The sequence below is a fragment of the Nestor notabilis genome, unplaced genomic scaffold (assembly GCF_000696875.1).
Source record: "Nestor notabilis isolate BGI_N333 unplaced genomic scaffold, ASM69687v1 scaffold9630, whole genome shotgun sequence".
NCBI classification, from domain to species: domain Eukaryota; kingdom Metazoa; phylum Chordata; class Aves; order Psittaciformes; family Psittacidae; genus Nestor; species Nestor notabilis.
Window position 1 is genome coordinate 165,378 of NW_009912480.1, and position 17,169 is coordinate 182,546.

General features: G+C 42.8%; 1 protein-coding gene across 1 annotated transcript in view; it reads right to left on the minus strand.

Annotated features, from left to right (window-relative positions):
- Positions 1-2,461: 2,461 nt before the first annotated feature.
- The window catches only part of XYLT1 (xylosyltransferase I), a gene marked incomplete at its 5' end in the record, with an annotated part of 93,223 nt that continues 78,515 nt past the window's right edge, over positions 2,462-17,169 (minus strand). Inside the window, 3 exons of the mRNA XM_010019712.1 lie at positions 2,462-2,784; positions 10,384-10,717; positions 16,542-16,737. Coding sequence (XP_010018014.1) covers positions 2,462-2,784; positions 10,384-10,717; positions 16,542-16,737 — 853 coding nt within the window. The remainder of the gene's footprint in view (positions 2,785-10,383; positions 10,718-16,541; positions 16,738-17,169) is intronic.

Genomic DNA, 17,169 nt, shown 5'->3' on the forward strand with positions numbered 1-17,169 from the left:
CTTAAAACATTGCTGCGAACGAATAAAAAAAGCATCAAATTTAAAACCCAAGTTATCTACATGCGGTGTGTGGGCGCATCCTTGTACATATGCTCATGTGCAAGACTGAAGATTTTGCAACTACCCCAGTAGTTTTATTGAGAACGATTACTGACTGGGATTGGTAATGAATTTTATTGTGTGCACTAAATACCATGTCTTCATTTACTCTGCAGGGCTTGATCTGGGCAGTTGCCAGTGGATCAGTGTGACTAAAGCCCAGGATTTCACAGTGAGGATTGGAAGTCCCCAGAAAATTTGAACTTCATGAAGGAATGTTAGCTTAAAAACAAGCACTGTTAAAAAAACCCTACTGAATACGTATTAACGCTGTGTTTCTATTCTATAAACCTGTTGGCAACCCTGGTTTTAAACATGCTTGCCTCTAGAGCTTGTTGAAAAGCTGGAACGTTATCTTGACTGAAATATTTCAACCAGCTTTCACTGCTACAGGCTCTCCTAAAACTATAGCTCTCGTGCCTGTCAAAATCAAGACAAATAAAGAAAGGGAGGTGTGAGGGGAGGAAGGCCTTTTCTTAATAAAGGCAGCTTCAGTTAGTAAGATAACATAATCTTCAAGCTGCAAAAGCAGCACCTACTAATTAGTCATTGACTAAAACATAAATAATAAATACCTAAATTGTTCCTTCTATGCATCCATTTTTTTGTGCCTGATAAACATTTCAATGCTCTGCCTTAATGCCAGCACAGCTGACACTGCAATTTCAAGTCCAAAGCAAACTGGAAGTAGCTTTAAACCAATACGACGGAGAGAGAGAGTACAAGCCACTGGCGTCTGTGTGTTACGGTCATCTTGCAACTGTTGTTTAAAAGGGAATTCAACCTTTCTGTGAGATGCGATTATGGAATGATTTAAGGGTCTATTTCCCTCCTGATGTGGATGCTTAACTCTCACCGGCAGAAAGTTAACCATACACACAGAAGGGTAAACAGATACCTTACTTAATTACATCAACAGGATTTTTTTCTTAAAACCCAAGAGCTTTTAATAGCCTTTTTGGGTTATGTTGTTAACAAGAGATTACCACAGCAACAATAACAAAGTGCATGTTTTATGCTAATATAAAATGCATTAGTTGGAGATGAACCTACATTTTAAAAAGTTATTGGAATATAAATGATTTTTTTTCCTTCTGTAGAAAATGCCACTTAAAATGATGCAAAACATGCCTGTTTGAAACAGGATGCAGCCTGCTAGGACTGCTGAAGATGACAGGCAAGGGTACTTTGTTGACAGCATAAAGTAAATGCACTGAGAAACATGGCATTGCTTTCCTTCCCTTTCAGCTCATGGTTTTGGTCAGGAACCCACGTCCTGCACAGCCTTCTAGATGTCCTGCACAAGCCTAGAAGGACCCTTTGTCATGAAGAGCCGACAGATCTGAGATCATGTGAGGGAATTAGTGTTAAGACTTACTAGGCAATACTCAACCCAGGGAAGGAACGTGGTAGATTTAGGTTCCAGTTCTACCATTTTACTGGTTCTGCGCAACTCCACTGCCTGAAAGAAAACTCAGCTCGGCTCACAAGCAGCATCAGCAAAGGGTGTGAGCAGACACATCACAGCCCACCCCAACCTACAGAGACACGCTGCAAGTCTGCAAAAATGCTCAGGTACTGGTGGGCTTTGAAAAAACCCTGCAGATCCAAAAGAGCTGAAATCCAAAATGCTTCTTTGTTCTTTGAATTAATACTCTTAGTACGCAGAACCTGAACCTGACTGCACGAGACACAGAAGACTGATGCAGCAACACACTGGGTCCATTTAGAGTTTATCACAAAATTAATCTCAAAAATCTCTGTAATCTGACAGTTCTGCTTTTACCCAATTTCTCTAACTAGGGTAACAGACATTAGCTGAGCCCAGAATTACTTTGTGTTATTAACGAAAAAAAGAGTGAGGGTGTACCATAATTAATCCTCTGTGAGGTAATGCGGCCATACAGGCTCTAGCCTGCGGTAACCAACCTCCTCAGGAAGTGTAAGTAGAAGGGGATTTTGCTGTAGTTATTCATGGTAGCAAAATAATGAAAGCCTATGAAACAGCAGAGGTACAGACAAATTTATTCTTAAGAAACACTGTTAGCAGCTGCTCCTTCACTGCCCTCTCCATGGCTTGGTGCTAGTTTGGAAACCCACAGAGGCAGTGGTGCAGCCAAGGTCCCACAGGACAGCAGAACCTGCAGGAGAAGCGGAGCTGCTCCTGCCACTGCTGATGGAGAGGCAGTGCCAAAGGCCTTGTCAAAACTTTTCTTTTTTTTTTTTTTAAATGAATTATATTGCAGTAAGTAACAAAAATGTAAAATGTTCCTTAGATCGCTGAAATGTGGTGTGAGATTCACATACGAGCAAGGTTAAATTCCCTTTTAAAATCCTATGCCGGAGGACTGCGTACCAGATGCTACCTCAAGCGACCATCAGGTTTGACAGGGCCCAGCTCAGATTTGGGGTCCGGGCTCAGGGAGCTCCAGGCTGTCTGAGCACAGCCCTGCATGACTGGGCATGCAGTGGGGCCGGTGCTGCAGATGTCCACGGCTGACCAGACGCTGCCCACCAGAGAGTCCACCCAGGCTTCCAGCCGGGCGCCCACCAGCCCCGCGTTCCTCTTGGCCTGGTCCACGTGGGCAGCACTGATGGGGATATTCAGGACGGGGTTCAAGCCCTGGAAGCTCTGCTCCATGTACGCATTCTTTGGAGGCCCGCTGTGATACTTCATGGCTTCCTCTGGAAAAGCAGAAATAAAGCCAAAAGTTAGCGCATTAAAAACCAAACCGTCAGGACCTAAGGGTACAGCAAACAAAAAAGGCAACAGTCAGAGGCGTGCTATAGTCCATTTCACCAGCATGGAGGACGCCCTGCATCCTGAGGATGACTGGCTGTGCTCAGCTCTTCAGCTTGTCCTCACCACTATGAGCTCCACTCATGCAACGCTGACCCTGCAACACTGCGTTAGCACAGAGGCTGTAAGCAGCATTGTCCCTGCCATCACACACAACCAGCATGCCCAGAGCTGTTCTGCACAGCACAACAAGATGGCAGGCTCACCTCAAGGGCGTCTCAGCTACAAGCCCCTGGCTGTAGCTCAAGCCTGCCTGATCAATGTGCAGCTCCTTGGGATAAACCCATTTTGCATTCAGGAGAAACTAATTTTGCCTCTGTCACCACAGAAGCAGCCTGGGAGAAAAACCCTGTGCAGCTGAAGTCACCCCTGTGGACACCCAGGGAAGGCTGTGCTTTGAAATTAGGAAACAGTTCAAGGATGCTCATTGTGAGAAGGCTGCAGACCCTCATCAGACCTGCAAATGCTGTCATTGGTTTGTCTAGGAGCCAAGATCTCAGCCTAGTTTTGATTCTAAACTGATGAACCTTACCCTGCTGTGGAAAGCCACAACATTTGTTAGCTCAATCTGCCCCCAAAAACCAGGTGGTGCCATTCCTGGCAGGGGAAGGACACCACCATGACCTTGGACAGACCAGACCCATAATGAAGTATCTGTAGCCCAAGCATCATTCCTTGAAGTGCTCCAGTCTCGCAGGGCATGTATTCTGTCATGACAATTCTATTTCAAGCTCTTATGCCAAATAATGGATCACAACCATTTCCTAATTACACTTCTCCTTGCATTGTGGTTGCTTTCCTTACAGTAACTCTTCTATCTCAGCAAAATGCAGTACACTGTCCCAAATCTGTAATACTGCAGTAAAAATCATTGCCAGGCTGTGATAATGCCTTCAAGGAACTCGAACTGGACACTGCGGGTCAGATCACCCTCATCTAAGGCTGGCTGACTTCAGGTCTGTGAGTGCACCACGGGGCTCCTCATAAAATCAGGGTGGGACCCTCCAAGAATGTTCACTGGGTGCCTCTTGGGAGTAAATGTTCAACCGTTTCTTTCTGCTCTGAGCTGACTTCCCCAGCACCCTCGCTCTGGCAGCACAAAGGACAGGTTTAGCTCTGCCAACATACACACTGTCTAGAACACAAAATGGGCCCATTCAGGGCGCTCCAGGCTAGGAAAGCCACCGTGCTCAGATAGCATTTAGGGGCCAGGAATTCCATATTCATGGCTACAATTCCTTCCACATGTCCTTGCTGCTCGCACTGCAGCCTGACACTGAGCCCTTTCTTCCATGCAGAGGTCAGCATCTCAGGCACTGGCAATAAATCAGTACATTTATTTAAAAGGAAAAGGGACATTTAATTGGAGTTTTGCTGTTAGATTTGCAAAGTCTTTAATGTCAAATACTGTGCGAGTCCATTACTTCAAAACCCCAATTCAATTAGTTCAGCATATTCCCATCACCATTATGCATCACTTAACTGTTCTACATTCCTCTAATCCCCTCTTTTTATTTTAAATGGTAAGTACCCACAATAACCTCTAGTCAAAATGAGTTTATTCCATGCACATGTGTCAGAAGTGTGCTCTGCCAGAGCACTGCAGTTTAAGAAACAGAACAAGTACACATGATTAAATTTCCTCCTTTGGAAGCAATTAAATATGGAAGATTGTTTGTCAACATATTAATTAAATAGGAACATTCTAAGTAAAAATCCCCAAACAAATAAGAGTTGGCATTGCTAGCAGGATCATCTGATTGAAACAGGCAATTCAGAGAGCTTGTTGAATTACAGCCTGTTGTGCGTGTGTTTAGTGCATAAAACGAGAGATCTTTTTCCAGACAAATAACAGGATGAAATGGTAGTTGTTCTTCTCTCTGGCTCAGCCTCACCCATCTCCCAGGCTTCAGGACTTGGTGAATTATCAGGACTGGAAGGAATGGAACCTACAGAAACTGCAGGACCCAGTGCTTGGCAATGCAGCAGGAGATCATCTCTGAATCTGTGACCCTTGTTACTCAAGATCAGTGGGCTGCCTTTGCTAAAATAAAGGTGATATCCTCAGCATCTTCACCACATTCAAACTCCTCCACTCTGTTGTTGCTGTAATTGTGCCACACACCCTGTGCTTCTCCCACCAACACACCACTGCTGTGTTTAGCACCACGAAGTGACCATCGTGCTCTGCTCTAGACCTGCCTGTGCTACAAGGGCCTGCACTGACACTTCAATCCTTGCTCATGAAAAAATAATGAAGAATGTAAGGCTCGCCCATATGACAGCTGTGTTTAGACATTTAAGTCTGTAAAGTTAGAGCAATCAATTCAAAATTAGCTGAAATGCAGACATTAAGCCAGACTTTTTTACCAGCAAAACCATCCAAATAGCCCTTTGATAACTTTGCAGGTATCAATGCAAAATATATTCAATTTACTTTAAATTACCAGGTTTTCTTAAAAAGAAAAGTTATTCTTGTCCCCCATTTTTGTTTGCTCTTCACTCTGAGAGGGCACGTCATTTCTCAACTGACTTCTCTCGGTATAACTTCTTTGGACTATATACACAGTCTGTAGTCAGTCACACAGGCTGGGATTTCAGCATTTCTGTGTGGGTTTGCTCTTCATTTTGCAGAGAAAACAAATGAATTTAGACAGAGAGTGGGCTAAGGAATGAAAAATGTGGTTACCTCGGTACACATGAAGGCACTAGACCTGTATTTTTCTTAAAGCAGCACAGAATGTACAGCTCTATTTCTTCACTTGAATTGTGCTGAAACCCTCTGGCAAATAGGTAATTTTTTATTGACATTTTGTTTGTTTTCTCTTACAGCAAACAAGACAGTGCTGCATTTGCTCATTGTGAAGCTAATCGACTCCTTGTCAACTGGATCTGAACTAAATTGTGGAGCAAATCCCCATCTTCAGGGTTTTTCTTGGAATGATGGTTCCAGGGCATGTCTGCTCTGCTGCAGTCCTGCACTTGCCTGTTGCTATTGCTGCATTTATCAAGCACATGTCATGTTACCTCTGGTTAATTTAAAGAAATCACAGCAGTTCTGACACATGTTGCCACCCACTTTATAATCGGTATAGATGCAATTAGAATTGATTGAGCCACTGCAAACAACCAACGGCAAAACAAAGGTTTCCCAGTATATACTTAATTAAGATGATCTATAAATATGGATTAGGTTAAAAGGCCTTTGAGATGTGTGCATGCATCCTGGTATGTCTGCTGATGCCGACAAACTTTTCAAAGAGGTGGCTGCAGTTAAAGGGCAGAGGGACCAGAAGCTGGTGTTTAAGGTCCCTGGCCTATTGTGGAGCAGCAGAGATCAGAAGCCTCATGTCCAGGGCATGTGATCAAGCTAGGAACTGAATAGGAAAGGTCTCTCTTGAGGCAAAGAAGGATGGTTTTCTTCACAGCCCTCCTTGTTTTAAGATAAAAGGCTTTTATTCATTCATTTATTTACTTATTTATTTTCATTCCTGGGTTTAGTATCAGCTTGGGGCTTGGGGTTTTTTCTACCTCAGAAGTGAATTTGCCCACTGGCTCACAGTAATCTATTTAGCTTTAATGAAACAGGTACTATACATTAAACACGTGACAACTCATTAGCATCACTCCAGCTGGGAGAGCACTGTGGAAACTTTGCCATGAATATAAACTCAAATTTAAAAATTAAATTGCTTCGTCTTTTTCTCTGCCCCTTTCAGTGCCCCTGGGAGACGTGTTTGATCAGATTTGGCACGGCTGCTTCACGTGGACTTTGTAGAGCACAAAAGGGTGGGAAATTGGGATGATGGGGATGCAGAGCCAATCTTGCTGTTTTCTTAGGAATTAAAACTACTTGGTAGCTTGGACTATAGTCTGTGAACTGCTGGCTTAATGCTCTGAATTATACCTGTTCTTTGGCTCTGCTTCTCCACTCCCTACACAGGGGACCTGGACATCTGGCCTCAAGTCTCCAAACTGTGCTTAAATTCAGGCTGCCTAAAGCTGACAGCAAGAAACCTCCATTCCTGTCTATTATCACTGCTAGTGATCTACTGATCTCGCTGTTTTGTGTCCTCCACGTTACGCTCCCCCTCCATCTTGGCACACTTTAATCCCAGGGCATCCTGCTGGTCCTCAGCAGCCCTCCCATGTCCTTACAATAAGCATGGAGTACTTGGCTTTACACACTCAGCCATATGGTGAGAAACTCAAAATCAACACTTAAAAGAAGAATAAAACAGAATCTGGCTGTGCAGGATGTAGGGGGAAGGTGACACTGGTGGAACAGGTGAACCTGATTCTCCAAATGATTTATCTCACAAATTCATTTAATTTTCCTTTTTTTCTTTCTCCAACCAGGCAAACTTGAAGGCACTCTCAAGCCAGAGGATCTGCTGGAGGCAGAGCTGATCAGTGACACAACTCAAACCAGAGGAAAGACACAGACTTGGATGACTGGAGGGGAAGAGGAGCAAGAAAGAATAAGTAACTTTAGATTATAGACTTTCCAGTGGAATAGGTTTGGCAGCATCATTTACAGTAGAAATGCCCTAAACCTCCCAGGATACTCAGTAATTCCATGCAAGATCCAGGTTTTGAAAAGGTCAATGAACCTGGGTTTTAAAAACAATTTAAGTTCTGTCAGTTCTGCACATCTGGACACAGTGTCAAAGAAAACGCCTGTTTCTAATTTCTCTTTATGGGGACTTTAGAACCAAAATTAATGCATAAATGGGAATAGAAAAATGAATAAACTGGCTGCATATGCTGGTTTTAATAAACTGATAAACAAAGCATAATTGCTGGTAGCTGTCCCATGACTGTTTTTTCTTAAGTTTGGATTGTAATAATGAATTTTGAGAGTCATGATACAGGAACAAACACATCTAGCTTTGAGTATTCAAAAGAGGAGCAAGTGGCTCCCTTTGTGATGCAACTTTCCCTTGTTTTGCTCTGTGCTGAAGTGATGTGTAGGTAAGTAATGATTTAGAAAATACAGATTGTTGTCATGTCCATGCTCTCAAGATACAAGATTCTAGTGGCTGCTGGGCCACAGCCAGATTTGTGTAAATGCTTTTTAGAATGACACAAACAAATTACAAGATTATGGGCAGATTTTTATGTGTGTAACTACGTGGGCTCCAGTTTCTACATTCGGAGTCCATAAGACAGTGGGACGAATTGTTATCAAGCAAATGACATGCAAAGTGGTATGAAATGTATCAGTCATTCAGAAAGCTGCTGGAGTAGCAAATTACTTTTCAGGGTAATCTTTCTGAAAAAAGCTATAGCTTTTTTTTTTCTCCTCTTTTTTTATTGGAGGGGGGCTGTGGAGTGAGGGAGGATGGTTGGAAGAGCAACATCTTCAAGAAATCCCTAATAAAACACATTCCCCCCTTCTGCTGACAGCTCCTGGCTAAGTCTGATATATTGCATTTTTTCAGTGTTAAGACAAGACAATAATACTATTCCTTCATTTTACAAGATTTTTGGCAGCTTTTGCATTGTTTACAACAGTAACTGAAACTGTTCTTTTAGAAGTTTTAATTCTTCTGTCATACTCTCACAATGCCTTTATTTGGCAGAGGAAAATATATTTAAATAATAAAGTAGTGACAAAATGACAAAAGCTGGAAATCAAAGCTAAAGACAATTGCGTGCAGAGAGCACAACAGTGTCACTGAGACAGAAAGCCTTCAAAAACCCAAGCAACAAGAATTTGCATTGTAAATACAATTCTAACTATAGTGGAGTGTCACTATCTGCCCCTGTAATTAATTTTCTTCTTTACCTTCATGCCTCAGACATCGGGAGATTATACATCACATCACCAGTAGCAAATCACTCCTGAGGCTTGTTCCTAGGTAATATTGTTCCCGAGCTTTGTATTTCACTCCTGCAGTAGATTCTAGTAATCATATGAATGAACAGGGCTCTTGAACAAAAAATATGAGCAAAATCTTCTCCCAGTTTATCAATGGGCAGTATGGACTAACTCCATAATCTCAGTGGAAATTCAGAGTTTGGAGCAGAGAGAGGTTTGCCTTTACACCATAAAATGTGGGCTCATGGTCAAGTCTGAGACACGCCTAACTGCCCATGGGCTCCCACATTACAGGGAAAGGCAGCAAGGTTGCTGTCTACATGCCACATTTTCCATCCAATTTATGCCTTAATTGTTACATTACAAAAGAACATGGAATTCATTAACTTCCAGTCAGTAACAGCTGTGTTTAGAAGTAGGTTGTAGTTTGAACTTTAAAAATGTATTCGTTGTACACATGGTGCTTCTTCACAATTTATCATTGCCTATTAGCTAATAACAGCAGCAGGTTGTTGGTGACTTAGTTTCTGCTTAAGAAATGATGCCACCGAATGTCAGTAGAAGAAATCAGTAAGTTAGCTCTTCTGCTGAGAAATGTGTAGAATCAAGCTCCTGTTGAGCAAGATAAGGGCTGCATTAGCTCTCAGCAGTTGTCTGGTGCTGTTTGCATTACAGAAGCAGCACGTTGTGCTGAAAGGTAAGTGCCTGACTCAGTTTATTTGCTGCCTTGTCAGGAAGAAAAACTTCTGAAAACTTAATAGGATCATTCATGTATCTAGCAAATTTAAGACGTCTAAATTTATGAATATTAATACTGGACAGATGGAAGCACTCTAAGAAGAATAGTAAAGATATTCATAGCAGCAAACTTGTTTTGATCTTACTGAGTAAGAAAACAGGTGTGGCTACAAAGTGTTCTCTCTCCTCCCAGTGTCCTCAGCACTGGCTGAAGACCTGAGCGCTCAGCTCAGCACTGCCTGTGTGTGCTGGGAGCCTGCAGACGCTGCCGGCCTGGGAATGACCCGGATGGCTCAGGGCTGCTGTGGCAGGGGAGGAAATGGTTCCTCTCCGAAAACCTGTCAGTGTGGGTCTGATACTTACCGGGATCACAGCATCCACAGGTATTTCTGTAACACAACTGCTTGGCATGTGCTCAGCAGGTGTTGGTAGGTATCAGGCAAGAGTGAATGCTTGGACCTGCCAACGTGTCAGGTGAGCTCTCGCTGAGGCTGATTTTTTCCTGAGTCAGTATTTTGTGTATTAATGCTTTTATCGTTAAACACACAGAGTTTGTCAAGATAACAGTTCCAGCATCTGTAACTCTTCGTGAGCAAATGTGAATGAAAAGCAGCAGAGAAAGGTCCATATTTCTTTCTAAATGATGGCTTTTACAATAGCTGTTAGATTACTGAAAGTCTGAATTTCTCTGGATTCTGAACTGTGCATATTTAAAAGATATAAATAGCCTTTTGTTCAAAGTGGCTGTGTTTTACAGACTGGATACAGTCCACACCTTGTCTTAGTGCACCAATTTTTTCTGATTTAATATCTATAAATTTCCTTTCTTTTCTCCTTTTCCAATACAGTGCTACTTCATTTTTAACAGCAGCACTTACAGTGAATACAGACAGAAGAACTTCATGTACCAAATACAACTTACCTTGTTTGATAGGCTGCTGGTTAGAGAAGGTGAGAGGAGTAACAAGGAATTTGGTTTCAGCTACCTGTACCCAGTGGTGCAGAATTTTTATCGTCCAGACACCGGGTCGCAGGGGCAAATTCAAAGGTGGTTTGTAGTGAGTAAATTCGGCACTGGATTCAATCAGAATATCATATGTTGCTGCAATTACATTAACAGGGTCCACCCAAATGACAGTAACGGTGACATTGGGGCCTTTTCCCCATTTCTGCATCCCAACTGGCTCATCTGTTGGCCCGAGGAGTCCTCCGAAATTCCGGAAAAGCCTCTCCTTGGCATCCCATTCAGTGCCAATCTGAAATCAAAGACCACATTGCTGGTAAGCAATCTGTAAATCATCTCTGTAAGCACCTAGGACCCTTAGGTCAAATAAGGGCTCTCAAGACACACAAAATCTTTAATGACATGAATTACATATAAAGGCTGATGGCAACATAACCTAAGATCATAATGTGTACACAAATTGTGAGACAACCTTGATTGCAAGGCTTGTTTTTTGGGGCCAACTGTCCACTTTTGATTGACATAAAGGTTTTCTTTATCTTAAGAGTGATATAAAATGCTACAGCAGCTTTCCTTTTCCTTCACATGGAAGCAGCCAAATAAAGGCTAGAGACTACTAACAGAACAGGCCGTGCACAGAAAAAAATATGACCCATCACTGCCCAGGTCATGAAAATGTATTATACATTGAGAGATGGACCCTGCAATAGAGACCTACACTATTACTGCTAAGACCAAGTAAAAGGCTTTTGTGGACTTCAGGACAAGCCGCGTCAGGTCCTTTACTAAGATCTATCCATTGCTGTGCCCTTGCACTCCCTTCCTGCCTGATGGGGGAAGTTATTTCTGGTAAACCGTTTTCTTATTGTCATAATAGTGATATTGTTTTTTGTTTATTCACTAACTAACAGTAAAGCAGCTGATTTACAATCTAGTGTAAATATTTAATGGAGCTTTCTTTTTTCCTAGCAGCTTTCATATTTCAGTGCTCTTTATATGAATTTTAATGGTTCACCCATAACCCACGGGATGATACAAACCACAAGCTGTTGCCATTAACACTTGTGCACTACTGAAAATACACATCTCTGAACAGGTAGATAGCATAAAATGGAGTAACTAGCCTTCTTTGGTCAAGTGAAAGATATTCACTATCCCAGCACTAAATCTACCATGTCTTTATGAAGCTGACAGTTAATGAACCACTTCCATCAATTCTCAAGAAGGCAACCTGGTGGACTGCAGTACTGAAGGTTGCATATTTGCTTTTGGAGGAAGTGCCCACCTTGCTTGTCCCATGAGGTCCTGTTCCCATGATCTCAAATGAAAAGTGGTCGGTATCAAACACCACGAGATTTGAGGAACCCCATCTGAAGTGAAGAACAGGAGAATCTCTTGGCTCCTTTTGGCAAGCAAATATCTGACATCATTCCTTGTAGAGACATAGAGATGTTTTGGCCAGCCTGGTACTGAAACCCCTCATAGCCCTTCAGGTCTTCTTTGGCCTTAATCTCCAAACAGTGTTAATGACCTAACAGTTGATTTGTTCCCAGTACAGAAACCGTGGATTCTCTAAAGCAGTTTCCCGAGGCCCATGCACACACAGACAGGATCCCCTCTTTCAGCCTATGTGGATATTGAAGATTTCCCCAACACAGAGCTGTCCTTGTCCCTCATCTTCACCTCACACAGGCATGGTCAGAACTTGCTTTCCTAAGAGCATTACAAATAATTGTAGCTTATTTGCTTCAGAGATTTTTCTTCTAGATTTCATTTCATGAGAATAAGTGTTCCAATATAATGCCAAAATCGCCCCATATACTTAAACCTAACAATTACCTGATGCCTTCTACCCCTGATAACTGTACTGGAAACTGTCCAGTCCCCAGTCCCTTCTAAATAAATCACTGTGGTTGGCAGACAAATTACAGGAGGACTGCATTCAAAAGGCTACAAGGCCAGTGGAATAAAACCTGACCATCCTAAATCCATCTGTCATCATATGAATTCTTTTTACTGGACTATGACACTGCAGAATATGAGACAAAATAAGCCTTCCACTACTCTGCAATCAACACAGCAGAATCGCTGGTATTTCAGAGGTATTTCACCTAGCACACCAGCTAATCAAACCAGACAGCACAGCCCAGATATCAGACCCAAGCATCGAGTGCCTCGAGGAGTTGTCAGTGTGTACTCTCCTGACAAGACTGAGTGAATAAGTATGGAAATAAGCTGAGAAAGAAAATTTCCTGACCAGATCTTATTATCTACTCCACCAACCTTCACTGAGTGCGGCCATGTTACACCTACCAGAGCTTAAGGGACCTGGAAATAATAAAGCCACAACAGGTGAAACAAACACACACCCTCCTGGGCAAAGAAAAGCCTGTAAGGAAGCACTTTCCACCACATTCAATATTTCTTACTCAAGAATTCATTGAAGAAAGCTTACTTCAACCTCAGAAATTAAACATTCATCCACAGCAACTCACTATTTCCCTCTCTTTAGTCTCTCATCCCTGGCAAAAGAAACCAGGAAGTTACAATGTAACAGAAGTGCTGGCTGGTTGTTAAGCTTTGTGCAGGCATGTTATTCCCTAATGTAAACCAAAAGTTAGAGTCAAAGGGCAGGGGAAGAGGGGAAGGAACAATTCTCATGCTGATGGCAATCATTTCCCGTGAGAGCCTGTCACACCACCACGGGCAGGGTGCGCAGGTCCATCAAAACAGCAGCACAAAAACACAAGGAGAAAATACTGCTCCAGAGCAGGCCCTCAGCAGCACAGAGGCAAAGCACAAGACACCCTGCACCACCCTGCACCCCCAGAGCAGGGCTCTGACCCAGACAAGGTGCTGACCCTGGCTGGGGATGTGCACCACGGGCAACTTCGGCAAGACGCAGACAGGGAGCTGCACACATCTATTTACAACATCTGCCCTTTTAGTCTGGTTTCCAGCTGGGGACACACTTTCCCGTCATGCACAGCTTACAGGACAAGCTGGGTTTAGAAGCACAGTATTTTAAAGGGAATTTTACTTAAAGCACTAGTTAGAGGTTTATACTTCTGCCCTTGGAACTCACACAGCTGAGCTCCCTAGACCGAGATGTTGGATTTTACAGGCCAAGAACACTGTAAGCAGGCTTTCACTTTCAAATGGAATACACAAAGTATGGGATGGAATCAAGCAGTAATGAATATCTGATAAATTATGAAGGGATGTGGCACAGAAATTGACGTTTTCCACATCATTATTTTAATCGCCATTATTTTGGGCTTTGAGAGCAGGCACTGTGCCCAGGATACGTTTGGAAAGCTGGAACTCTCATTGGCTTAAAACTTCTGTTTCTATCTCTGTTCAGTCCCAAGATAAAATTTTCCCAAGATAAATTATGCCTTGATTATGGGTTTGTGTCTCATTGCTCACCACAAACAGCACCATTAGGTTCACACAATGCACACTAATTGCCTGCCACCTAGTTTATTTTATTCTCTGTGATGAATCACAAGACTTAACAAGACCAGAAATGAACTTAGCGTTCGGCTGATACACGGTGAGCTGAGACTTTTAGTACTGTACAGCAAATCAATCTTCTGCTCTCCACGTGCAAGTTGCATGAACCCAGGCTGGTAGGATCCATACTGTGTGCATTGTGCATGAGCCAGTTTTAGGAGGTGTGGGAGTTTCATGCTTGGAAATCATCTCTCTTGGATCTCCTGTAGGTTTGTTTTCTTTCACACACGGTGCAGGAGCTGTGTGCCAGTGACACACTATCACTGGCCCCACCAGCTGTCAGGCAGCCCAGCCAGATCATTTTTTTCCACTTGTCTTTACATGGTGTATGGTGAAACCTGCTTTGGGAAGCACAGTCTGAGAAGCAAAGTAAAGGAGCTGAGGGCAGGAAGGGCTGATTGGAGAGATCTTGTCATCTCCACTAGAGTGTCAGTTGTGCATCAGGGTCACAAATACACCCAGGGGCACATTCAATGCAGCGTATTTGTGCTCTTCCTGCTGGCCCTGTTGGTGTGAGCTGGGAGAGGGAAGAAAGCTCCCAGCTAAAAGGGTCCCATTCAGTTTTAAATTTCTGCCAGATCATGGGGTGAAAGTCATTAAAGAACCAGCAGCTGTATGTCCCAATAAGCACACATCATAGTTTTCTTTTCTGGTGCTTAACCTGTGAACATTGATGCCCTCATCTTAGCTGAACTGCTAAGTTTGTTTTACACTTGCTTTGACAAAGCAGTGGCATTTCAATGTACAGTAGCAGATCAGAGGCTTTCCAGCCACACTGAAGCTGAAGAGGTTAATGCTGGATTTATACCAGGGTAACTGAGAAAATCATTTGGCACAGAGGCAGAGATGCCTGCAGGCCAGGGGAATGCAGAAAGTAAAACAAACAATTAAGAAATGATTAAATGATTTACTCTGTACCTCCTGGTCTTTTAAAATATGAATAGTCTATGAAAGGAGAGGTCAATTTAAGAGTTTAGGTGAGAAAAAAATGATGAAAACAAGTACGTGACCACCGAAACTCTTTTGTGTGCTTCAAATAGAAGAAAATGTTTCCTCAGCCTGAAAAAAGCTCACCAGTGATTAAATCCTTCCCATGCTTTGCACTCACACCGCTTCACGGCAGCAGCACCTCCGGAAGGACTGCTTACAGACCAGCCATGGTCTATGAGGCTGTGAAGAGCAGCTCATTAGTCCCGAGGGATCTGGGGATACTCCCTGCAGGGTGACAGGCTCCACAGCGCTGTGGAGCACAGTGGGCACAGTGCAGCCAGGAGGCACCGACGTGCCACCACTTCCCTGCCAGGGGACGCTGACACTGAGCACTGCTGGTCCAGGACATCTGTCTGTCAGGCTCATGCTTGCTGCAGGACTAGGTTTTTTGGGGGAAGAAGGTGCACTGGGGCCAGGGGACCTTGTAAGTAGCCAGTGAGTAAAATTCTGGTCCCTGCTTTGTTTTCTCCCTAAAATTCAGATATATTCTTTTCAATTATTTTTGTTTGAGTTCTAGAATACTGAGATCAATATATTTCTTTTAATCATACAATTAGCAAAAAACCTCTTCCTGCTGCCAGGCTGATTGCTTTCAAAGGAAAGCAATCCAGAACAGGCATCAGGACAAAAGTGAGATTAAAAGTACCAAATAAACAGCAGAAACACTCCTACAAATCACAAGAATTAAAGCTTGTATGACCATTTATCACTGCATGAAATGGCAAGCCTACCATCAGACACATTGATAAATGAAACACACTTTCCATTCATCTCTTTAATGGCACATTAGTGTCATGGATTTGCCATGCACACCAAAACACTGACTCCTACCTAGGCATTTCTTAATTGCCCAAGAAGATGGTAATTTATGGACTTAGCCATAATGACTGGAACACATTTGTTCAATCAATTTTATACCTTAATTGAAATTTGTGGCTTAACAAGAAAAATCATGAAATTAACTGCTCAGACAGTTATATTCCTAAACCAGAACACAGATGTCGGGTTCTATTAGTGGTCAACTTCCCTGATATATTTTAGGGTACATATTTTACACTCTATGTCAGATCCTGAGACAAATTCCAGGAATAAATAACAGGATTTGTGGGAAATCAAGAAAGCCACTGCTGTGATAATTTTCTCTTTCGTGTTACAACATCAATATTCTGCTCCATGTGGCAGCAGTGCCTGACTATCAGTAATTTTATGAGGGTTTTTTCAGCATCCTCAAGAGCAACGCTTCCCACACCCCCGTTCACATCTGGAGCTGCAGAAACAGGGCTTTTTTTCCCAGGTATTGCTCACAGCACTCACAACAATAAGAGTCTCAACATTTTTAGGTTACTGAGTTCCGTTTACAATAGCAAATGGTTTCAGTTTGTTCTTGAAGCAAGAGGGAGTGAGGACACTCAAAATAACATGAAAAGTGAGTGTTGACCACAGACAGGAACTGGCAACAGTGTTTCCTTCAATGAAGAGGATGTGCATTATGCTATAGAGCTGCTCTAACCTAAAAACTACATGAAAATACAGTTCCCAAAGGCTGCTGAATTAGTATGTAATCCTCCAGAGGCTCGTGACATTGTGCATGTGTGGATGGGAACACTTACCTCTGAGAACTGCAACCTTCCAAAATCGCTTGGGGGACTTGCAACCTTAAAGACTTTCTTGGGCATCACCCACGTTTCCAAAGTCTCTAGTTTGCTGACAGCCAGATTGGTTGCGTGGTGTCTGATTAGGAAGCCTTGGAAACGGTCAGCAAGGAAGTAAAGGTGGACGGAAACTGGATGGCCCATGGGGTAGTATCTGTAAAACAGCACACGCACGTGCTCATCAGTTACACAAGAGAGACATGAAATCTCCACTTAATTGGAGCTAATGGCTTAAGAAGCATTCATTTCAATGAGAAAATTCACCACTGTACATTAAGAGATTTCAAATGTGTTCATGACACATTATCAAATATTCTTATGCTGTTCTGATTACCTTGAAACATACAAACATGTTACTAAGAATACATGCTCATTTAGAACATATTCACAGCTCTAAGCTCTTTAGGAGATACCTCTGTGTGCCAGAAAACCCCCCTCCCTTACTAGTCCTTCTGGGTAAAAAGTGCTACCCAGAGATACACCTTGTTGGGCTGCAGCACTGTTTGCTGGGATAAACGATGCTCAAGAAATGTGGCTACTGCTCCAAGTCAGGCGTCCCTTCTGTTTTATCCCCTTTTGGTTTTTT